At 52.9% G+C, this 24,076-nt stretch overlaps 1 protein-coding gene across 9 annotated transcripts in view; it reads left to right on the forward strand.

The window, feature by feature from the left end:
- The window catches only part of Map4k4 (mitogen-activated protein kinase kinase kinase kinase 4), an 84,458-nt gene that overhangs the window by 54,818 nt on the left and 5,564 nt on the right, over window positions 1-24,076 (forward strand). The window contains exons 11-25 of one of the 9 annotated variants that reach the window (XM_023717473.1): window positions 3,984-4,145; window positions 6,849-6,935; window positions 7,571-7,696; window positions 8,389-8,550; window positions 10,722-10,955; window positions 11,889-11,995; window positions 12,974-13,122; window positions 13,297-13,394; window positions 14,513-14,521; window positions 15,907-16,082; window positions 16,345-16,465; window positions 17,360-17,551; window positions 19,270-19,387; window positions 19,670-19,840; window positions 20,403-20,546. In XM_023717473.1, the coding sequence (XP_023573241.1) occupies window positions 3,984-4,145; window positions 6,849-6,935; window positions 7,571-7,696; window positions 8,389-8,550; window positions 10,722-10,955; window positions 11,889-11,995; window positions 12,974-13,122; window positions 13,297-13,394; window positions 14,513-14,521; window positions 15,907-16,082; window positions 16,345-16,465; window positions 17,360-17,551; window positions 19,270-19,387; window positions 19,670-19,840; window positions 20,403-20,546 (2,056 nt within the window). Of the gene's footprint in view, window positions 1-3,983; window positions 4,146-6,848; window positions 6,936-7,477; window positions 7,697-8,388; window positions 8,551-10,721; window positions 10,956-11,888; window positions 11,996-12,970; window positions 13,123-13,296; window positions 13,395-14,512; window positions 14,522-15,906; window positions 16,083-16,344; window positions 16,466-17,359; window positions 17,552-19,269; window positions 19,388-19,669; window positions 19,841-20,402; window positions 20,547-24,076 lie in introns of all 9 variants that reach the window. The other 8 variants (XM_023717474.1, XM_023717475.1, XM_023717478.1 and 5 more) reach the window with 8 other exon arrangements.

The following is a 24,076-nucleotide window of genomic DNA, read 5'->3' on the forward strand; positions in this document are numbered from 1 at the left end:
CCCACAGCCGAGGCCTGGTCCAGGCAGTGGCCACGTGTTCTGGCAGCCCAGGCCCCACAGCCGAGGCCTGGTCCAGGCAGTGGCCACGTGTTCTGCAGCAAGTGGTTTCTTGGTTCTGAGAGCCTCTCTTAACGTTCCCAGATGTTCTTTTGGCATCCAGTCTAGTGGTTGGTTATGTTTAAGTTACATTTTTTAAGGAGTTTAATTCAACAAGTGTTACTTGTGTAAAGGTAGGAAGGAGTTATGTTTGAGCCGAGGCAGTGGTTTACACTACAGCTTCATCAGAACTTGCATGTGAGGAAACGGAGTTTTGGGTTGGTAGTGTGCATGTGCAGTTCACACTGTAAATCTAGGAGGAGCACACTGCGGGCTCTGCCGACCGAATGGGAACCCCGGCATATGTTTAAATGGGCCAAAGTGTGGTGGCACTGTAACTGAGGAAGGGTTTAGAATCATGAGATGAAAGTGTCGCTCTAAATGTCACCTTGTACGGGTAACTTGGGTAAATAAAGCATAGCTGAAAAGCATGTATGTACCGGACATTCTTGGGGGAACTCAAGTTGTAAGGAAATCTCTTATGATTTGAGAGATTTGGAAATCATTACGGAGTCATGTCATTTTTTCAGGCTGTTCCATCTTATTTTCCAGAAGGAATGATTTAGGAAAATAATAATGACATCAGTTTGTAGAAACTTAGAAGGGTTAATTGGTTGTTCTTAAGCGAGATAAGCCTGAAAAGGCATACTTGCTAGAGTTTGCTGTTTGAGGTCTGGGCATACAGCTCAGCAGCATAAGTGCCTGCCTAAGTTTGATTTGGAGTAACAGGTATAAGATTAAGGCGACATGCATCACTGTCAGCAGTCTGCACTTCGATTTTGGTGTTTGCTTTCGAGGTTGTAATGCAAGAGGCTAGTCTTCACATCAGTTGCCTATTAGGCTGACTGGATGGATCGGATGGGTCACTGTGCATGTTGACACGGAGCACAGGAAGTGTGAGTAGTGTTTGGAGTGACTCGTCTTACCTCTAGGACTCAGAGAAGGCCTATTTTGAAGTCACCCTTGTGTACCTGTGGCACTCACTGTTTCTCAAACCAGCCATTTCCTGTTGTGTATATTGTGCATCGTCTGTATGAATCTCTACCCATTTGGAAATGGGCCTTGGTGTGACTATCTCTCACTGGAGACCCGGAGCCACTGTAGAATCTTCAGGGGCTCCTGTAGAGCATGCGCCGCAGCCAAGGGCAGAGGTCATGATGGACGTTCAAGCCTTGTGTGCCCTCACCCCAGGATCCTGTGGAGGCAGCTGGAGGAGCAGAGGTGGATTTGCCCTGAGGGAATTCTTTAGCCCTTGCTACTTTAAAGGCTGAATATTAGGTAAGATCACCACAGGGGCTGTCTTAGATGTCACATGCTCAGTGTGACAGATACCATGTAACCGAAGGCACACACAGGCTGAGGAGGAGCCCGCTCTGTGGTGGGATGCGTGCCAAGTGCGCCTGGGCCTTCACCACCAGAAAGGATTTCTCTGGTGAAGGTGACTTGCCGTTCAGGAGAAGACGAACAAGCAGCCCTGATGCTTTTAGAGAACTTTAGGTCTTAAAGTTTCACATGAAACTAAGAAGAAAAAGCCTTTTGGAGACTTTCGGTTGATAATTGAGATTTTTCTTAAGGTAGCCTTCCCTGCTTTGAATGTGACAATTGCCCTTCTGATAGTGTATTTTAATTTTTAATTTTTTGTATTTAGTACAGGGTCTACAGGGTCTCGCTACACAGATCAGACTCATAGTGGTTTTCCTGTTTTTAGCCTCCCAAGCACTGAGATTATAGGCACACGCCACTGTGCCCAGTCTCAGTTGCCATCTCAGTGTGTCCCCGGGGGGCTGAACCCCAGTCCCCGCATCTGCCTAAACAGATACTTTAATCCGCTGAGCTATCAGGCTGGCCCCTCTGATAGTATGTTTTTAATTCAACTCAGTTTTCTAAGTATTGTATTGACTTTGAGGAACAGAACATTGCAATAGAAACTTTGAGAAATCCCACTAGATTGCCTGAGAAAATGAAAGTGGTATAGGCAACAATGTCAACTGGGAAAGGAGGAGTGAATTGTGGAAATTAGATAGTGTGTGAGATTACATTCATTGTTTTTAACTGGAAACATCAGAGGGGGTTTTAAGCAAGGCTTGTGGAAGTAGGGTGGAGGGGGCAGTCAGATCCCACCTGCTGTCCATCCTGGGTGATGGTGACAGTGATGGGGTGACGTGCCCCCCAGCTGCGTGCAGAGGCGGTGGGGTCGTCAGGGTGCTGAGCCCCCAGGTCACCCAGGAAGTGCATTACTTGAATGGGCCTTAGAAGAGAGGCTGAGCTGAGGAGTGGATCCTGCCGTGCCCCAGAAGCCGTCTCTTGGTCTCTTTCCACAGGGCAGGGCCCTGTGTTCAAATCTTCCGTCTGTGCCTTTGTCCCTTTCCCTCAAGTACTAGCTCTGGGTCAGGTCTGACACAGAAAGGTGCTGAGCCGGGAAGCTCAGCAGTAGAGCAAGCTGCGTGCCTTCAGTTGCCCCTGGGGTTGACACAGACTGTAGTCTAATTTTCTCAAAGACAAAGTTTAATAAGCTATAATGCAGGTCCTCTAGCGCTAGGTGGGAAGTGCGTTGGTTGGGGGCAGTGTAGGTGTCAGGACGTCACGAAGGTGTCGATCCCTGCAGGTTGTAGTTTTGCGTGCGGGGGTGTGAGTCTATTCTTTTGTGGCCTGCTACGCTCATGGTGGCAGCGGAGAGCTTGTGCTTCTGGCAGACAGTGGGAGAAAGCATACCAGTCCTGAGCGAGGCAGCGCAGCTGAGTGCCGCTTTGGCACAGAACATCAGGAATGGTGCTGGCAGCCGGCGCGAGAGGCCAGGACGCACGCTGCTGTGGCACCGAGCAGGCACCTCTGCCTGTTACACTGCATGCAGCACACTGCCTTCACCTCTCGGGGCGCACTGGGTCTCGTTTAAACTGAATGTGAGCTGGAGGGTCGGGACGAGGATGCAGAGGCCTAGGTAAGCTTGGATGGCCCCTGCTTTGTATGCCCACCGTAGGGGTGGGCTTCTTACCTGGTGCTTTGTGCCACACTTAGTTTAGGTAACATCAGCCCTGTGTCACAGACACTCGATGGCTGCGCGTCCTTCAGGACTGCTGCTGTCGGTGTGATTGCTGGTGCAGACAGCCGTTTAATTGACTTGGGTGAGTGAATAGGCAAAACGAAGTGTTTTGCTTGTGTCAGCTACAGTCCGTGTGACAGTGACGGTTCTGAACGTTGCCTAGCCGGCGTTCCCCTCACTCCAGAGCATCTGGACCTCCCCATTTCGCATGTGCCTGCGGGGGCCTGATCGGTGGTAGACCCTGCCCTGCGTGAGCGGCAGCTCGTGGGTGATGGCGGCTGTGCCTGGCTGCTCCGCACTGACTGTGACAGCGCCTCTGGCTGCTGAGGGGATGCGGGCGGCGTGTGGTGAGGCAGGTTGGCTGCTTTGCTTGGCTGGCTGGCAAAAGTGGCCCAGTCTCTTACTTCTGCAGAACATGTGCTCTCCTCAGGAGGTGTCTAGCGAGGAGTTTGAATGTTCATAGTAACAGTGGCGAGGCCTGTGGCCCTTGGAGATGCCCATCTTTCTCTCCTTTATCTTTGTCACTCTCATTTTGCCTTATACTTTTTCCTTTCTGCATTTTTTTTTCCTGTTTAGGGATCTGAGGTAATTGAATGACACCAAAGAATAAAGAGCTCTCTGTCCCCTGATTGCCATAGCACAGTGAATGGTGGGTGCAGAGCAAAGTGAGAGCTGTCAGGGCTCCTGGAGGGGCAGCCCTTGGACCGGCCTTTACGTGGGCCTGATCGTGCTGTAGGTTGTAGGAACGCGCGGCTGCAAACCGGACGCGCCAGGCTGCCCTCAGTGCTGCCCCAGGGGCCCAGCCCGGAGCTCTGAAGGCGGTGTGTGCTCACCTCTTACCTTGCAGCAACAAAGGCGGGAACGCGAGGTCAGGAGGCAGCAGGAGCGCGAGCAGCGGAGGCGGGAGCAGGAGGAGAAGAGGCGGCTGGAGGAGCTGGAGCGCAGGCGCAAGGAGGAGGAGGAGCGCAGGCGGGCAGAGGAAGAGAAGAGGCGTGTGGAGAGAGAGCAGGTGAGCTTGCAGAGGCCTGCCCAGACGGAGTCCTCGGGTAGGCGTGTGCCCCTGCGCCTCGGGCAGGCGTACCCCCGCGGGCACGCTGGCGCCTCAGCTGCACAAATGGTCGTGAGCTCTGTGTAGGAAGGAAGTTAAAGATCACCTGCAAGGGTGTTGCACTGAGAAGTACAGCGAGTATCCGGTGGCCAAGCAAGCACTGGAATGTACACACACACACACACACACACACACAACCACAGCCAGCATTTAAGAACTGCTAACATTTTATAATAATCCAGAAAAGACCATGTTTTAATGTTATTTGTGGCATTTTATTAATGGCAAGTGCAATTTTACTTAGAAAGTCTGTTTCTTGAACCATCCAGATAAATACAGAATGGACCATGCCCAGCTAACTTTGGCCTGGTCCCGGGCCTTGGGTGGGTGTGCTTGCTGCCAGCTTTTTCCTAGGGACTTAAGTGCCATTCTTTACCCAGTACCTTACAGACTCTTTACTGGCTAGCTGGGGACAGTATGTGTTTCATTTAACATTCTACCGTGCCCATGCCTGCAGCTGCAGAGATGCTGAGCCAGTCTTGAGGAGGCTGCCTGGGCTGAAGTCTCAGCACCCGGTTGCGACAGGAGGCTTTGGTGCTAGTTGTTGTTGTTGTTGTTGTTGTTGTTGTTGTTGTTCTTCTTCTTCTTCTTCTTCTTCTTCTTCTTCTTCTCTTCTTCTTCTTCTTTTTTTTTTTTTAATTTTAGGGAAGGATCTACAGGGTGTTCAGGGTCTCACTATTAGATCGGACTCATAGTGATCCGCTTGTTTACAGCCTCCCAAGAGCTGGGATTACAAGCACGTGCCACCACTCCCAGTCTCAATTGTAGTCTCAAGGCACCCTGGAGGCGGGGCCAGCACGGCAGGCCCAGGGATTGAACCCTTGGCCCCTGAGCCTGCTTGCAGGTGCTTTCATCCACTGAGTTATTTGGCCAGCCCTGGTGCTAGTACTTTATCTCCAAGTGGCACTTAGGATTTGCAACAGTAAGTTTTCTGGGCCTCTTGAATGAAAACCTCTGAAATCAGTTTTACCCCGCTCTCCTTTACCTGTGCAAAGCAGCACTTGCCATGTGAACGGTGCCATGGCACACAGCTCCTCTGTGTGTGTGTGTGTGTGTGTGTGTGTGTGTCCTGTGTAGTGAGTTCATTGTATGTTGGGATCATTGCAGTGTGGAGAGAGTGTGGTTTTTCTGACTGTCCCATGACTTAAAGGCAGAAAACAAAGGAGTATAGCTTGGTCTTCCAAGGTGGAATTCGTTCTGCTTCATTTAAAGCAAAATGAACCGTGTGGACCCCTTCTCTTGGTACAGTTGGGTGAGGGTGCACAACCCCTGCAGGGGCAGCTCTTGGGCAGAGTGGGGTCCTGGTGGGCCAGGTGTGGGGAAGAAGACTTGGGCTTCAGGCCAGAGTCTGCAGGAGTGGATTTGTGGATAAGCTTCTCCACAGACTGGCTTTTTGCACTTGATTTTCTTTGCAAGATAAAGATTTCTGAAGATGTTTATGCATTGTGAGTTCTGTCGTTCAGCATTCTCCTAACCAGAATGGTTGGTTAGTTTAAACTCCTGTCTGGCCTGTGTCTAGGGCCATGGACAGCAGTAGATATTATCAAAGCACAACCTAGATCTCAGGGTAGGTTTCTCTGAATGCCCTTGATCTGTTCCCCTTCCAGGGCAAGAAGCTAACTTTTTTTCCTGTCACAGAAGAAGGATGTTTTAGTAGAAAATGTTTCTTACTCTTTAAAATTACTTTGGGCTGCTCCCCCACTCCTTGTAGCTGTGTCCTGTTTGGGCCTCAGACGCTGAGCGTGGGGAGAGTGTGACAGTGACTTCCCAAAGGAGAGCAGGCGGAGGGAGGTCCAGAGCTGGCAGCGGGGCTGGAACTGGCTCTCAGTGAGCTGGGCCAGAGCCTCCCGGTCTCACTGTCCGTGTGATATGCTTGCAACTTTGAGGAAGGGTCTGGACTCTGCGTGCCATATTCTGGCTGTGCTTAGCTGTTTTCGTTGTTAGTGGGTTGAGCATTCTTATTGGAGAAGACATCCTCCTGCTACGCACACACGCTCACACACGTGCGCGTGAACACACGCACACAGGAAGGGCAGAGGAGGCGGGGAGAGACAGAGATAGGAGAGCTATCACCAAGGACCTGGGCCTGTTTATTTGCAAGGAGTTGAACCTGGTCCCTAGACTGTGGCATTCAGGATGTCGTCCTCATTCCAGGTGCCTCCAAATCATCAGAGGAAACACAAATCTTGTGTGGGTTTTTTTTTTGTTTTTTTTTATAACCAGGTTTAGGTTTCAAGTTTTAGTATTGGGTGAGACATGCTTTAGCATTCCTTTGATCTTTTCGCTGAACTCTAGCCTCTCTGGAGTCTGCCTTCCTTACAAGGAACCCCTCCTTTAATCCTGCCCGGTATCTGACTGTGGTGTCGCAGCAGCAGTGTGTCAGAGGCTCTGTGTAGATCACTGGAGCGCAGTTGACTCTTTGGGTCCTGAGGCCAATTTGAAGTCCTTGGTGGTCGTGAGCAGCAGGTGGCTTGCAGAAGCGGTGCTCCCTGCTAAGGGAGTTACTGCCGGACGTGGTGGGGGCCACGGCTCATGGTGCTGCGCTGGTGGTTCTGATGTTTTCCTCTGGGATAAATTGATTGCTGGGTAATTTCTGTGTGACAGGAGTATATCAGGCGACAGCTAGAAGAGGAGCAGCGGCACTTGGAAATCCTTCAGCAGCAGCTGCTCCAGGAGCAGGCCATATTACTGGTAACGCCCGCCTCTGTCCCAGTCCCCAGCGAGCGCTAGGGCTCGGGCTCGCCGTCCCTCCCCGAAGTCACCCACTGTGGTGATCGCCAGACCACTTGGTCTTGCCGTGGGCACCAGGCTCAAACTGAGACACACTCTCTGGTCATACAAGGTGGACAGCGCAAGGTGGCTCCCGTTCACCCTTCTGTCCCGCCAGCAAGCTAACTGCTCTTGTGTGATAGGCGGGCAAACTTAGCACAGAGCCCGATGAGCGCGCTAGAAGGCCAGGGGCTGCAGCGTCAGAGCTCGAGCGCTAGGAGTTGGGCTGAGTGTGTGCATACCTCCCCTCCAAATTCAGTTCTCTCTCACTCTGTCCTGTGGCGTCTCAGTTAGCAAGCGCTGTGAGATTTTTCCACAGGTAATAATACTGCTTAGACTCCCAGCTGTCCCACGTTGTTATGAAGTGGGGTGGAAATGTATTGCGTTGAGGAGAAAGCAGAGCACAGATCCGAGCAGGGCGCGCTTCCTGTGCCCGCAGATTCAGTGTTCTCTCCCTCTCCAAGGAGTGCCGCTGGCGGGAGATGGAGGAGCACCGGCAGGCAGAGAGGCTCCAGAGGCAGTTGCAACAAGAACAAGCATATCTCCTGTCTCTACAGCACGACCACCGGAGGCCGCACCCGCAGCACCCACAGCCGCCACAGCCACAGCAGGAGCGGAGCAAAGCGGGCTATCATGCTCCTGAGCCCAAGCCGCACTACGACCCTGCGGACAGAGCCCGCGAGGTACCTGCTTCCTCCCGCGCTGGCCTGGGCTCTGTGTTGGGGCGGTGATTGCTCCAGCTAGTGGAGGACTTGCCCCAGCTTTCCTGTCTGGTTACTGTGTCTCCCACGAAGACCAGAGGAAGTGCCTCGCCAACAGTCTCAGAGGGTTGTGTGTGCGACCGTTTTCTAAGTATAAATGAGAGGGAGCATGGAAATGGGAATGGTCTGGTCTGGGTCATAATTGTCCAGCACTGGTAGGAGTATGACCCCTGGCGTTGGTCCCCTTGGGTATAGGATGCGGCTGTGCAGGCAGGGCTGGGGTCCTGGCTTGTGGCTTCCCACCTCCTGCTACCTGTCCAGGTGCCACCTTGCCTGTGGGAGGGGTGAAGCCTATTTGGGGTTCCTGATGGTCATCTTTTCACCTGTTGCCTCAGTGGCTTGTGCCAGATTGGCCTTTCCCAGGTTCATTGTGTATAGTTCCCCAGACTCGGGGTGTAGGAGATGCTCAGGGCTGCATCACTTCATTTTGCCTTCAGAAGTGTTTTCTCTTGGGTCAGAGCCTGGCCTTGCCTTTTCTGCCCTCTTCTTCTGCCCCCTCTCCAGTAGAAGGAACTGGGAAGCTCTTAGAGTCCTTTCACTTTCGAGCTTGCTTCAGCATCTGTGCTTTCTTTCTCCTACTAACCCGGAGTCTGTCTTCTAATTCTCTGATGCAGGTGGAAGATAGATTTAGGAAAACTAACCACAACTCCCCTGAAGCCCAGGCTAAGCAAACAGGCAGAGTATTGGAGCCACCAGTGCCTTCCCGGTCGGAGTCTTTTTCCAATGGCAACTCCGAGTCGGTGCACCCTGCCCTGCAGAGATCAGCGGAGCCGCAGGTAGTGTAGCCACCTGGATCGCAGCTGTGGCTCGGTGTCACTGGAGGAAGGAGCTGGGGGCCAGCCGGAGGCCACCAGGGCACACTCGCTCAAGGGCCGGGGCCAGCCGGAGGCCCCCGGGGTGCACTCGCTCAAGGGCCAGGGGCGGGGGTCGTCTCGGATGCAGCGGGAGTGCCTGGTCTGTGAGGCCTGCTAGCCTGCTGCCTTCCCCAGCTCACAGGGAAGGCACCTCCTCCTAAAGAGCTCAAGGCTTCTGTAGCCGGCTCTTTAGAGGATTACTCCTGTAGACATGCAGAGGAGGAGGAGCAGAACCTCTGCCCTGCATGCTAGACCTGCAGCTCCACCCTTGACCCCTGCCCCAGGCTGGGTGTTCCAGCAGGCCCCCCAAAACCAGTGAGGATCCCTGGAAATTCTATACAGGAGTTTTGGATTTGACTAATGTGAATATTTTTCTGGGAAGAGGGCTGTTTACCAGCTTTTGGAGGCATACAGACCCAAAATAGCATGATCTGGGTGTTAGGCGTGGGTTCCCGTGGGGTCAAGGCAGAGGTCACGGCCACCCCTGAGTGCAGTGCAGCTCTGTCTTGTTGGCTGATGGAGGACACCCAAGGTCTGGTCTGCCAGCAGTACCACAGAGTCCCGTGGGGGTCACCAGCCCGAGGTTGCAGGCAGCCCTGACGTGTCAGAGCAGGGGCTGCACGGAGCCTTCCTTGCTGCGGGGCCGTCTACACTGTTGGGCATCCTGGTTACTGGCAGTGTGTGGGAGGAACCAAGCTCAGGCTCTTGAGGCAGAAAAGGTGGGGGTGCTCAGAGAGCAGGTGTGAGAGGAGTGGAGCCAGCACTGCAGGCCATCGCACCCTCGGGCAGCGGGCTCCGCTGCGAGGAGGGGCACAGCGCTTGTGGGCCAGGGCTGCTGAGGCTGCCGGCAGTGCTGTGAGCAGCTGGAGGGTTGGCAGCCAGGGGGCTCCAGAGTAGGCAGCAGAGAGAAAAGAAGAGGGAAGAGAGGAGAGGCAGGACAGTGCCCTCGTGTTAGCACCGGGGCATCGGTCAGCGCGAGTGGGACGAAGGCTTGCGCTCTGGATGTCAGGCTCACAGCCGGCAGGAAGCCTCTGTCCACTCGCCCCTGAATGTGGACTGCTGGCCCTCCTGGGTCTCCTGACCCAGGACTGGTGAGTGCAGCGCCTGGACACAGCCCGCTCTGCCGCTTTACTTGAAAGTCGCTTTTGGCTAAAACCTGCAGAACATTCGTGAGGGAAACTTGGCTCATGGAACGATAACTTAAATCCCATTGTAATGTTTGGAGATACTTTCATGTATATGTTTCCCTTACAGATCTTAAACATTGGGTATCTGGAATTATACTAAATAATGAAGTTATTTAACCTCTTTAAATCACAGAAAGCGTATACCTGTGCCTCCTATTAAAACACATTGTGACTTGGTGTTTTATGTTTTTGTTGAATACATCAACATAATAGGTATATAGCTAGCATTCTGTAAATGTCAGTGTTGAACAAGTATTTTAAAACAAGTGTAGTTAAATGAAAATACTTCACAGTACTTCAAATGTTTTCCTAGTTTACAAGCAACCAGAACTCAGCTGAGTAGGTCGCACATTTCCTGAATTGTCAGTGAGACAGTCGGTCAGTTAGCAGCAGTCTTCTCACAAATCTCATGCTGCTCAGTATTTTAAAGAATAATTCTTTTTTTTTTTTTTTTTTTAATAACAAGTAGTAAAGGTTCTGAACATATCTAGGTTACAAATGCTTTAAACCTTGGGAAAAAAGAGGGAACTCCTTGCTGCATTTGTAGCCCAGGCTGCTGGGAGTGGCACCGTGGCAGTCTGTGGAAGCTGGGCGCTCAGTGGCTACTGGGTGGCTGCCTCCTGGGGGTTCCCACCGAGGACGGCGAGTCGTTGCCTGTCTCGGCCTTGCGTGCAGCCCGCTGTCTCCCGTGAGAGCCTCCCCCGGCTCGCACTGTTCCCTGCAGTGTTCGTTGGATGTGCACGGCTTCCTGTGTGCATGCCCCTCCCTCTTGCTGTGTGCCCTCGGCCACCTCGCCAGCGTCCCCTGCTGCACTGCCCTGGTTTACATTCCGCCTGTCCCTTCCTGCTTGGGACTCCATGTTTTCTGCAGACTGCATTGAATGTTTGTGTTTTGTTCTCTTGGAAGGTACAGTGGTCCCACCTGGCATCTCTCAAGAACAGTGTTTCCCCTGTCTCGAGGTCCCATTCCTTCAGCGATCCTTCTCCTCCCAAATTCGCACACCACCATCTTCGTTCTCAGGACCCATGTCCACCTTCCCGCAGTGAGGCGCTCAGTCAGAGCCCCGACCCTAAGTCGGAGGCGCCCGAGCCCACCCCCAAGGCTTGGGCTAGATCAGACAGTGACGAGGCGCCTCCACGGGTAAGGAGCAGGCAGACGGGTCGCCTGCCACTTCCTTATTGCCCTTTCTGAGTGGGACTTGAGGGTATTATGGGCTGGAGCTTTCACTTGAGTTAGAGGGCAGTGGAGTTTTGGAGGAACTTTTTATGGTGGGGAGGAATCTCCAGGTAGGCAGTCATAAGCATCTGGTGGCCAATTAACTTTTTATCTCGTTAATTCTGTGCATAAAACAAGAGAAGAGAGTTATAAAGGATATGCTTCTAAGGCTGGGTGTGGTGGCACATGCCTGCAACCCCAGCACTCAGGAGGCTGAGGCAGGAGGATCATGGCAAGTTGTGAGACTAACCTTAGCTCCCCAGTGAGCTCAAGGCCAGCCTAAACTGCATAGGGAGACCCTGTCTCAAAGAGATAAAGGGAAAAAAAAAAGAATTTACAGATTTATACAGAAGCTTTTTATTATTTTTGTACGTTAATTAGTACTGGTTTTGAGGAAAGGTCTTACAATACTGTTTTTCCATTTTAAATCGAAGTGTCTTTTGTTACTTAGCAGGGAGATTATACAGTGGGCATATTTTCTTGTATTTTTTCCTGCATTTGGAATTTGCCTCCTCCAGCTCTCTGCTTCCTGCCAGCCTTTGCTCCCTCCACGCATTTTAGATCATTGTGGTTTCTCTGAGCTTATTTTCCTGAGTCTTACCTTACCTCAGCAAGGTGCTCTCCCCTGTCCTGGCCCTGGCTTCAGGGCACCCATCACTGATGTGTCCTGGAGCACAGATGGGCCGCGTGTCCAGTTCCTGGGCTGCCTTGGGCTACTTTTTCTCCCCATTTTGTCACTGGGGGACTGGGGAAGTGGGCCAAGGATGAGAGTAAGGCTTGTTTTAAAAGTGTTTTGTGGGGAGCTCTGTGCTCTCTGAATGTTTGCAGTAACTTAAATGCTGTGTTTTCTGCCTAAAGGTTCCTGTGAGAACAACATCTCGTTCCCCTGTCCTGTCCCGTCGAGATTCCCCACTGCAGGGCAGTGGGCAGCAAAATAGCCAAGCAGGACAGAGAAACTCCACCAGGTGAGGAGGCGGGGCGGGCTGGAGGAGGCTCTGCGCTTCTGGTCGACCTCGGTCGTCCACTCTGGTGGACGTGTGCACAACACTGAAGCCCCAGCATGAAGCGATCAGCCTGCTTCTTTACGCTATTCACATGCAGTCGTGTGAATGATGTCAGGTGGATCTGTAGTAAAAGGTGTCTGAGGTAGTAGTTGGGAAACAAATCCACCTGACCTGAGGGGAGGAGAGCCAGTGGGGGCGGAGAGGGTTGAAAGACCCTGCTTGCTGGACTCCCTGTCCCAGCGAAGCTGCCAGGCCTCGTGGGCGTGTCCTGAGGCGGTCAGTGGCCGCCTGACGGCCTGCAGGGGGCTAGGAAGTCAGCCACGTAATGCTGCTTCGGAGCAGCTCTGTCCCTGCAGGAGCTCTAACCCGAGGCATCAGAGTTTGAGTCTAACGTAATTAAGGTGAAGTGGACCCTTGAGCCCCTTGCGTGGGTGGCTCCTGGCTGAGAGGGCTGCATTTATTTCCCAGCCTGCCCTGGGAAGAAAAAAACTTGCAGGGTACATTTTAGAACTCGAGCATTGCCGAGCCTGAGCTGGCTCTGCCCAGCGGCTTCCATGTGGCGTGAGACCCCCAGAGCTGTCGCCAGGACGCAGGGCTGCGCCATTCCTGTGCTTCCTGGAGCGCACCCCGTGCTGCTCACAGGAGAGGGTCCAGAGTTAGCCTGCCCAGGCGCACAGCCTGTGAGGGATGGTGCCGGGGGTGTGTGTGCGGCAGAGTTTGTAGCCAGCTGACCATGACGGGTGTCTGGATGAAACCATGAGCTTTGCCCTGTACTTGAGGAGGACTGAGGTGTACTAGGTGTACTTAGGGTTTGTTAGGATACCTAGCTGGGAGCCCAGGGATAAGGTTGTCATGCCCTTGGGGGTTCAGTGCTGCTCAGGGCTGTGCTGGGCCCTGGGCGTGCAGCCGAGCGCTCGCTGTCCTTCTTTCCTACAGCAGTATTGAGCCCAGGCTCCTCTGGGAGAGAGTGGAGAAGCTGGTACCCAGGCCAGGCAGTGGCAGCTCCTCGGGGTCCAGTAACTCCGGCTCCCAGCCTGGCTCCCACCCCGGGTCTCAGAGTGGCTCCGGAGAGCGCTTCCGAGTGAGATGTAAGCTGCCCTTCCCGGCTTGACCTTGGGGGTGTTGAGTGAGGGCGCCTGCTGTGCGAGACCCCAAGGTCCCTGGGAGCCCCACTGTGGGGGGAGGGGCAGCCAGGGCCTGCGCAGCTCCACAGCATGCGTCTCTGTTCATGCGTGCACTCTCTGTGTCTCTTGCTTTGACAGCGTCCTCTAAGTCAGAAGGCTCTCCATCACAGCGTCTCGAAAATGCGGCAAAAAAGCCCGAGGACAAAAAAGAAGTGTTCAGACCCCTGAAGCCCGCTGTAAGGACTGCACAAATCTGTCTTTCCAGTGTGAGGGAGACTTTTCTATGAAAAGTGTGGTGAAAGGGCTGTGGTAGGGCACCTGCTCATGGGCCTCGGTTGGATTCCCAGCGAGGCAAACAGGAGAAAGGTGGTGAGATCCACAGCTCTTGCTGCCCGCGCCTCCTCGAGTGGACCACGGCGGTGGCCCTGTACCCGCGCACATCTGTTTCTTCTCCTGTCAGCATCTTCCTTCCTACAAGAAGTCCTTAGGGGACTGAAACCTCTTTTTTAGCACTACAGCCATATACTTTGTGTTCAGCTGCTTTACAGAGAAACACAGAGGAGTTTTTACTTAATTAAATTTCCCTACGAGGAAAGAAAACTACAAGTGAAAGAAGGCCGGGCGAGATAGCTCAGCGTACTAAGTGCCTGCTTTGGCAAGCACACGGACCAGGGTTTGATCCCTGGTCCCGAACGCTGTTCTAGCCACACCCCGGGGCACACAGAGCCTGCAGCTGAGTCCAGGCGTGACGGCACACACTTAGAATCCTAGGGAGGGAGGCTGAAAATGGGAAGAGCACTACAAGACCAAGCTGTATAATGAGATCCTGTACCAAATACATGAAGGAAAAAAAGAATTACAAACAAAACAGAAGATGTTAACATTTTAAAAGTGTATTGACTTACTCTTGAAGGGTTGGGTGTTTACTGGCTTTTAGGTGTTTTTTTTTTTTTTTTTTTTTAAGTACCTCCACACCGAACTACATTCCCAATGCTTTTTCAAAATTTTATAGTTTGAGGCAGGATCTGCCTAAGTTGCTTAGACTAGATTCAGGCTTGCAGTTCTCCTGCCTCCGCCTCCCGGAGAGCTGGGTTTTAAGGCCTGCACCACCACACCCGGCAAAAAATAAGTGTGTGTTTATTGTGTGTGAAGCTCAGCTGCTCTGGTTTTGCCCCTGGCTCTGTGGGGGTTGTCCCGCTGCCCCCATCCTTCCACTTAACTGGCCCCTTCACTGCACGGGTTGTGGTTTCTAAGCCTGTTGTGCTTTGATTTCCTGCTTGACCTGATTTCTGCACTTCTCCTCTCTGCCTCCTCTGTCTGCACCTGGGACACCTGCGCTGCTGCGGCCCTCAAGAGTGAAGTGGTAAGCACGCCCTCTGTGCATCCAGCCCCTGAAGCTTGGCTCGCCCTCACAGCTCCTTCCAGCTCCTTCCAACTCCTTCCGGTGGAAGCCGGAGAGTTCTGTTTTCTGCACGCATGCAATGCTGATATATTGTCGTCCTCATTTTCATTAATTGTTACTTTTGTGAGCAATTGTTTAGAAAGCTACCACTGTAAACATTAAGTATTTAGACAGACTAGGGACCTGACACTTGGTTCCTTACCAGACCTGCAGACTAATAATAAACACATCCTTGGGGCAGCAGAGAAAAATCTGTTGAAACTGTTAAAAGAGAAAAGGCTGCATAGCTTTTTAAAAGAAATCACTACTCTTAAATAAAATTCCCACGTTGAAAGATGAAATTAGGATTTGTCTGAATACAGAATGTAAATGACTATTCTTTTTGTTTGTTTGAGACAGGGCCTTGCTGTGTAGTGCAGGCTGACCTTGAACTCACAGTGCAGCGCAGGCAGCTTCCACCATGCAGTGATCCTCCCGGCTCTGGTGTTAGGTTGTACTCAGTAACTAGATAGGAATTGAAGTCTCTAAGTAGGGCGGGATGAAGGGCAGAGAAGCCCTGTCCAGCCTGCCTTGGGGTCAGTCTCCTTCCTGTTCCCATGCCCGCTGGTCACGGCTGGAGCGCATAGCAGGCGAAGACTGCCCGCTTGCCTGCCCACAGGTGCCCTCGCCCTCTAGTCTTGGTGCTTGGGAGCCGAGGAGCTCACTTCACCTTTCTGTAGGCCTGGAGCTTTCAACACAAGCTAGAGGAGCACCGAAAGAGTTTCAGTGCAACCTGTTTTGGCTAGGAGCTTGTTTCCCAGGTACTGTGGTTCCTGTTAAAGACACTTGGCTCACGTGTGCCAGTACGCTGGTGTGGAAGCCAGCAAGCAGTCTATGTAGAGTTTTGTCTTGTTTTTTTGAAGTAGGGTTTCACTCTGCAGTCCTCTGTAGCTTTCAACTCACTGTGTAGCCCAGGTTGGCCTTAAACTCACAGGGATCCTCCTGCCTTATCAGCCTCTAAGTGCTAGGATTACAAGCATGAGCCACCACCAGGCCCAACTTACACTTTTGGATATACAAGTTTTACCTTATATTTGAAAATGAAAACAAAGGCATGCTGTCAGCTTACAAGCAGATTGCTGTGCCACTGAGATTTGAGTTGTCTGCATCAGTGGGTTTTTGGTGGGGGTCTTTTTAAAAACCTTTGACTGTTTGACTCCCTGCCAAAGCTCTCCTTTTTTGAAACAGGCAGGTGCTGACCAGTGTTAGAGAGTGCATGTGGTGGCTGTGTGTCCTTCACTACGGCAGGGCTCCCACTGCCTGAGGTGCCCCCACTGCCCTGTGTTGACTCTCTGTCCTGGCCTTAGGACCTGACCGCGCTGGCCAAAGAGCTCCGCGCAGTGGAGGATGTGCGGCCACCCCACAAAGTGACGGACTACTCGTCCTCCAGCGAGGAGTCGGGGACCACAGATGAGGACGACGATGAGGCTGAGCAGGACGGGGCAGAGGAGCCCACCTCGGGGCCGGAGGACTCCAGGGCCGCGTCAGTGCTGTTGGGGGGCGGGGGGCAGGGCTCTGGGCCAGCGCGAGGCCATGCCATCCAGCATGAGGAGATGAAGGGGAAGTTAGCCAATAAGGGTTCTCAGCCAATAAGTTTTTTGCTCAGAAATAAACTGATGCAGGGATTCTTCTTAGAAGGGACTGCTCAGGGACGCTCTCCCTGGGGGCATGGCTTCTCTCCGGGCAGAGCAGCAGGACTTTCCTCCCTGGGCCCTGGCACCTCACCCCAAATCTCATCCCCACAGGTCGTCTCTGAGCTTGAGCAATGGCGAAACCGAGTCTGTGAAGACCATGATCGTTCATGACGATGTGGAGAGCGAGCCAGCCATGACGCCGTCCAAGGAGGGCACGCTGATCGTGCGCCAGGTACCTGTGTCTAGTGTGTTGGCAGAGGCTGAGCTGCTCCTGTAGTCATTAACCCACCTGCTCATCCACTCACTCACTCACGCTGTTTCTCCATCGTCATCTGTTCTCATGGTAACAGCCCCAGGGGAGCGTGGCCAGGGCAGGGACGCAGGTGTGCGCTGCATGCCCAGGTAGCTGCTAGCGTCCACCACATTGCTGCTCCCTGCATGCCGCGGCAGCCCTCATCCCAGCTCACGCCAAGTCTCAGTCTGTGTCTGAGCGTAGGAGAACCCAGGAGTCTGAAGGCAGGCTCCACCCAGAAGCCTGGTTCCCCAAGCCTGAGGGTGAGACAGTGGCCACCAGGCAGGATGGGTCTCCCAGGGCACAGGCCGAAGGTCGCTCCTGTGCCCCACACAGTGGCTCCTTTTCCTGAAGACTCCAATGTGTCCTTCCAGATCAGTTTGATTGCCATTACAGCCCTCTGTCCCTCCCTAGCTTAGCCACCACCGAGGGACAGGTCCTGGAGCAGGACCTGCTCCTGCTCCTGGGGACTGCCCTGAGCAGGGTGTGCAGGGAAGCTGGAAGGGAGGGGCCGGACCGGGACTCACGGGAGCTTCCGGCTCCCTTCTAGAGCTGCAGAGCGAGAAGGATAGCGAAGGGCATAGTGAGGAGCTGGGCCTGGAGGGAGCGGGAGCCTCTCCTGGCCTCAGCTGTGCCGCGCCTGTGGAGTTGAGTTCTGTGAGCACAGCGTGAGCGCCTGGCCGGGCAGTGTTAGCGCGTGGGCCAATTCTGTGTTTCTCCTTGGTCACTGAGCAGAGTCGGAAGTTGCACAGCACCGTGAGCAAGCACTTAGTGCTAGGGGTAGGCAATGTCAGCAGCGCTCGAGCGAGACCAGTGTGCCTGTTTTTTCTACAGAGTACAGTTGACCAAAAGCGTGCCAGCCATCATGAGAGCAATGGCTTTGCCGGTCGCATTCACCTCTTGCCAGATCTCTTACAGCAAAGCCATTCCTCCTCCACTTCCTCCACCTCCTCCTCCCCATCCTCCAGCCAGCCGACACCCACCATGTCCCCACAGACACCCCAGGACAAGCTCGCTGCTAACGAGGTATGTCTCGCACCACAGCTGGCTGCTTTCCTGGGCTAGCGCTGCACCGCCCGGAGCCAGCCACGCAGGAACCACAGCGCCCGCCCGCCCGCCGCACCCCCAACATGTTTCAGACCTGCAGACAGACCCCAGCCCTAGAGCCATGTCCCCCAAACCCACCAGCCCCTGTGTTCCTTCTCTAGATAAGGGGAGTTGCATGGCTTTTTAAATTCAATTTTTACAAATTGCAATACAGTGATTGCTGTGTTTTCAGATTCATTGTATATTTGGCGTGAAATTCTTGTAGTCATTTGTGCCCCTTTCATTCTTTTCATTCATGGATAAAGAGTAGGGAAGTTCTGTTACGTGGACTTGGCCTTTACCCCAACAAGGTCCTTATTCTCTTAGCTGTTTCCTTCAAACTAGGCTTGGATTTTTTTGTGTGTTGTTCTATTCCCTTTTTTTCTTTTCCTAGGGGGTAGTTGTTGGTTGTTCACTCTGATTTTCACCAACCCTTTTAAAAGAATTTCTTTCCTTGAACTTAGTCACTCACCTGAAGCGGGCTGAGTGCTTCGGGGGAAATGCAGGGGAGCAGGGGCATGAGGCCGGGGCCGTGTGTGAGCGTGCTTGGGAGCGCTGTGTGGGCCTGGCTGCGCCGCAGGCTGGGCGCGAGCGGGGTGCTGCCCAGGGTCCTGCCCCCGGAGCACCCTGACCTTGATGGAGTGAGGGCCTGGGCCCCCAGAGATTTGCTCCCCATGGGGGTAGCCAGAAGTCAGGGGAGATAGAGGCTCTAGCTCTAGCCAGTCCCAAGCACCACATGGAGCTGCGCTAGTGTCTGCTCCCACCGTGGCCCCCTTGGTAGAACCAGGAAGGCCTCCCCACCCAAGCAGCAGGTGCAGGCCCTGCTGCCCAGGCTGGCCTTGCCCAGAGCACAGGGAGGGCTCAGCAGAGCCGTGGGGGGTGTGAGGCAGTCGGGGACAGCCCGCTCAGGCCTGCTCCAGAGATGCTGCGTGCCGCCCACACTGGCGTTCTGCCTCCTGCCTCTACCCACACTGCGCTTCATCTTAACTGTATCTTACTATAACCCTTAACTCACTAAACTGGCCAGTTTATTTTTGTTTGTTTTGTTTTTAATCATCATTACATTTCCACTTAACGGTTTGTTTCACTTTCTTTGTTTTTTTAAGTTGCATTATTAATCAAAGCACTGGCGCTCTTTCCAGCTCAAGGACTGCCTGTGCTGTCACCTGCACTTTCACCACTGAGCTCCTGTGTGCTGTGGGTTCACAGTGTCGCGTCCTTAAAACAGTGGCGGCCAGAGCTTCCATAGCTTTCTGGCCAGAGACTCCATTTAAATAAATAAAATGAAAATTTGCCACTATTCCAACATAGTCATTGGACTTTGGGAGGTAGAAAGTGTGTTCAGAAAGTAGCGAACTGCAACCACGATATTTTGTATGTTCCTTGGGAGTTTACAGTGGTTTATTTTATTTAATAAACAGCTAGAAGTCCAAAGATTAGGTGTTTCTGGTGACTTGCAGGTCACTGCCCTCGATTTGCACTCTCTGGCAGAGTCGTGGCTTGGGGGTCAGTGGGGGCCGTGTCCCGAAGAGCTGCTGGGGACCCTGTAGGGCAACAGGTCGGGTTGGCAATAGTGCAGTACAGCAGTGGATTGGGATGTTTGAATGTTCACTTTTGAAATGCTCTCTGTATTAATAAAATTGAAATTTACATTGCAGACTCAGTCCGCTAGTAGCACACTCCAGAAACACAAATCTTCCTCCTCCTTTACACCTTTTATAGACCCCAGATTACTACAGATTTCTCCATCTAGCGGGACAACAGTGACTTCTGTGGGTAAGTACAGTAGGGGCAGGAAGGAGCTGATACCGGGGCTGGGTCGCTTTCCACTGTCCCCACGGCTCACTGGCCAGGTAGAGCCCTCACCCACTCCAATGGGAAGTGAGCTCATAGCTGGTCTCCTTTCTCAGTGCACGCTTCTCATATGATGTCTCCTTGCCAACAGTGTTAGTCACGCTGTGCGGACCTTGCCTGAAGTGGTGTGGCGGTGTGGGGTGGCTGGTGTGGCGCGCGCGTGTGTGTGTGTGTGGGGGGTAACCATCACCTCCTGTGTTGCAGTGGGATTTTCCTGTGATGGAATGAGGCCAGAAGCCATAAGACAGGATCCTACCCGGAAAGGCTCAGTGGTCAATGTGAACCCCACCAACACTAGGCCACAGAGTGACACCCCCGAGATTCGTAAATACAAGAAGAGGTTTAACTCGGAGATCCTGTGTGCTGCCCTGTGGGGTAGGTGCTTTGTTCAGTCTTGCGGAGCGCTGCTCCAGTGCAGGCCTGGCACTCCTCTCCCATGCCGAGTGGGGCCTTCCCGGCCACTTCAGCAGCCTGCCGCTGCGCTGAAGGCTTTCCCACTGCCTTCACGAGTGCTTCCTGTGGCTCCAGCCTGACATCCAAAGCCATTTAAAGGCAGCTGTCCAGCCCCTGCCTCCCCAAGCTGTGAACCAGGCCACCCATCCCTGCCCCCTCCTCTAGACCCCTCAAACAGCCTGTCAGCTCTGCCCTCACACATGGGACACCGAGGGCTTGGTGCATTCGAGAAGAATCTGAGGAAGACGTGGAATGGGGGGCTGCAAAGACCACCAGGGGGCCCCTGGTCCTCAGGCCTCCTTTCTCATATCTAAGGAGCAGTGTTGCCACCACCACGTGACTGGTGTGGCCACTTCCAGCTCTGACTCCTCTTGTGTACTTTCCGTTCTGTCCTCTTCTCAGGCGGGCGCACTTCCCTCCTTTCACAGGCGACCCGCCTGCTGGCAGGTCCTGAGCCGTGTGGCCTTCTATGTCCTCCATGCAGGGGTGAATCTGCTGGTGGGCACAGAGAGTGGCCTGATGCTGCTGGACAGAAGTGGCCAGGGGAAAGTGTACCCTCTGATCAACCGGAGGCGCTTCCAGCAGATGGATGTGCTCGAGGGCCTGAACGTCTTGGTGACGATCTCTGGTGAGTTACTGGTTCCCTGGGCCCTGCTGGTGGCTGTCCCCAGCAGACTGCTTTGGTTGTGCTGGCAGGTACAATCTGAGTGGGAGCCCAAGGGGGGACATGCATGGATTTCGCGTCAGTGACATCTTGTGTAGAGTGGAACATGGTGAATTATTAGTAGTAACCCATTATTAGAAACCAAAGTAGCTTGTTTGTGGTAAGGTTCACACTCACTGATACCTTCTATGGTGCTCAGCAAATGTCTGGAGAGACAAACTAACCATTCCTGATAAGTGAGGGAAGATCCAGTGCCTTAGAAATCACTGTTCATCTTGCCTCCTGGGGCCCTGGCTGCAGCTGTCCCCGGTTTTCCTTTTCCAGAGCTGTCACGTGGTCGAGTGTGTGGGCTGGGTACTCTGTGGCCTGGTAGCCAGCTGCTTCCCCTTGGCAGAGCACCTTTGAGATTTCCCCTGGTCTTCCTGTGATTCGTTCTTTTTCCTTTTATTGCTGAGTCATGTTCTGCACACGGGTGCACTGTGGCTTATCCAGTCTCTTTATTAAAAGCCTTGGTGATCGCGCCCAAGCTCTGGCAGTTGGAGTCAAGCTGCTGTATAGGTCTTCGTGTGCAGCTTTCCACGTGGACATGAGCTTTCACCTCAGGTGTTTGGTGGCACCCCCGAGCACACCTGGTCGGCACCGTGCAGGCAGTGAGTGAAGGTTTCCGTTTCTGCATCCCGTGGGCCTCGGGGCATCGCCTTGTGGGTTTAGCTCCCTGGCAGGTCAGTGCCGTGGTCTCTAGCCGTCGAAGTGTGCAAGTCCCTGACAGTAGGTAGGTGGTGGTGAGCACAGTTGAGACGCTCGTGGACCTGGTAGGTCAGGCACCTTCGCAGATGGCTGCGTTCTGTGCTTTGGCTGCTTTTCTTCCGTTGTTAAATTGTAAGAGTTCTGTGTGTATTTCAGACATAACTCTATATCATAGTCATGTTTTTCAAAGTTTTTCCCTTTCTGTGGTTTATCTGTTCACTTTTTCTTATATTGTTCTAATTTTAATGAAATCCAGCTTAATAATTTTTTTCTTCTGTGATTTTTTTGGCCTTATCTTAGAACATTGCCAAATCAGTGTCACCTGGGCTGTCTCCTATCTTCTCAGAAAATGTATAAATTCATTTTAATTTGCATTTGGGTATTTAGTTCTGACAGCACTTATTTGGAAGAAGAAAAAAAAGCTGTGCTTTTGCCAGCAGGTTTGCTCTGCAGTCAGCTGTGCTCCTCCGTGGGAGCTTTGTCCCCTGCCTTTGCGGGGCTCTGTCCGGGCTCTTTTGTTCCCTGCTCAGCTTGTCTGTTCTCTTGCTTAAGAACCACACTGCGCAGCTTACTGTGGCTGTGTAGTGAGTCTCCAGCTCGGGAGCTGGCAGGTTTTCAGGAGCGTGTTGACTGTGTTGGGTCTTTTGCCTCCAGGCACTAGCTTATTGATGGGTACAAAGTAGCTTGCTGTGGTTTTCACTGGGGTTGTGTTGAATGTGCGCTTGTGCTCAGGCGTGAAGTCTTGCCATCCGTGAGCCTGGGTCCTTTCTTTGGTTGTTCTTTGACAGCTTTCATTAGTTTTGTTGTTTTCCTTGAATATATAGATATTGAAAGGGGCTATTTTGTTTGCTTGAAGCCTACTTCTCTTGGTAGTGTTAGTATAAATGGTGCATAAATTTCCAATTCTAATTATTTTGTGGCCAGTTTGCGGTACGGCTGTGACTTGTGTCACAGGCTTGTCTCCTCTGACCTCACTGTAATCGCTGGCTACTTTCAAGAGGGTGTTGCTTTGTTTTGTTGCTCATTCTTTGGCATTTTCTACTAGACAGTCTTGTCTTCTGTAGGCAGAGTTGCTTCCTCCTTCCCAGCCCTTCCACGTCCAGTCTCCTCCTGTCTTGGCCGCGGTGGACACCCCGGCTGGTGCGTGTGGGAGTGGTGAGGTCGGGGGCCATGTCCAGCTCCCCAGCGTTGTCCACACCACAGAATCACCCCCAGGCGGTTCTGTGTGCTGGGGTTTTTGTTTGTTTTGTTTTTTAAAGGCCTGTTCCTTGACTAGCGGAGCATGCTTTTCCCTTCTCAGCCTCTTGGTGGGGCTGTGGGGCTGCTCTGGCTCAGTGCCAAGGTTGGGTCGCCTGTGGCGCTGTGGGCTCCTCCGTGACGGCCACATTTCATCCCTTGGTCTGCTGTTGGTAGAAGCATTTGTGGGGGCTCTTAGGGTGGGCTGCTGTGAACATTTCTGTTCATCTGTTTGCACCCCCCCCCCCCAGGATGGAAGGCTCTGGATTACATGTAGGGTAGGCAGTGCCAAACTTGAAAAAGAAGTTCAACACTAGTTTATATAAAGTTTTTGGTTGCTCTACACTTTCTCTTTGATTTTGTTTTTAAATCTTACACACTGATAGTTAAATAAATTATATGTTTATAGTTTTAGCATGCACCCAATATCGTTGGTCCTCTTTGTGTATCTGTGAGATGCACTGATTTTGCAAAACACCCATGCTAGTGCCTTCCTAGTTTGTCTCGTGGTTCATTTCTCTATTTGATTATCAGAATTGGTCACATAGTAGAGATGCAAACCCTTTGCCAGTTATGTGACGCACTGCTCGTGACCCCCATTCAAGTCCCTGCAGGTGGACGCTGCTTTCACCCTTGAGCTCATCCGTCCGGGGGGATCACAGCAGCTCTAGATTTGAGAGGCAGGTGGCGAAAGGGCTTGAAAGCATCTTAGAAGCTCATTGGTTTTGTTGGGCAGGCGTTTATTTGAACAAATATGGGGGGCAAGAAACGCTTAGTTTTCACCATAGCAGTCAGCATGGAAGATTTTTTACTTTGAAGGTGTGGTGATTTCTCCTCAGCAGTGGGCAAGCCGTTTATTCTGCAGTGTAGACAGCAGCGGAGTGTCCTGCAAATCAGGTCACTTCTCGCACTGCCTTTCCGATCATTCCCTGCCCCTCTGCTCTACACCAGTCCAGGCCTTGGAGAATTCTGACACTAGGTTATAGGGTGGGCTTTACAGGACCCCCCAACACACACACACACACACACACACACGGGTTTGAGTAACCTGCTAGAGCTGTCTCCAGAGCTTAGGCCTGTGTTTGTGGCCCAAGTGTGGAGGACGTGGCAGTGGGAAAAGGTGTGGAGCCTCCCGCCCCCGTGCTCTGCTGCCTGCAGGTCCAGCCAGACCATCTGCTGCTGTGGCTTTCAGGAACCCTTTGTTCTGTAGACGTAATCACCAGTTCCTGGCATGGTGAAGGACTGCAGCTTCTGCCCCTCTGTGCTCCCTGGGGTTGGAGAGGGACCAGAGATGCCCACTTGTGGTCCTGGAATGGGAGGATGTCACCACAGTGCAAGTTGCAAGGACTGGCCGGCTCCCAGGCCTCGGCGTCACAGCGTGCAGTTGGGCACTTCTTCCGCGCCTTTAACGCTCCCTGAGGGTCGTGTCCGTGCCCTGTGACGATGCTGTGGGTGCTTCAGAGATGAGTGTAGGGGTTCCGGTAGCTTACATTGAGCTTATAGGACAGCTT

Source organism: Octodon degus, unplaced genomic scaffold (assembly GCF_000260255.1).
Source record: "Octodon degus isolate 3935 unplaced genomic scaffold, OctDeg1.0 scaffold00052, whole genome shotgun sequence".
Lineage (NCBI taxonomy): Eukaryota > Metazoa > Chordata > Mammalia > Rodentia > Octodontidae > Octodon > Octodon degus.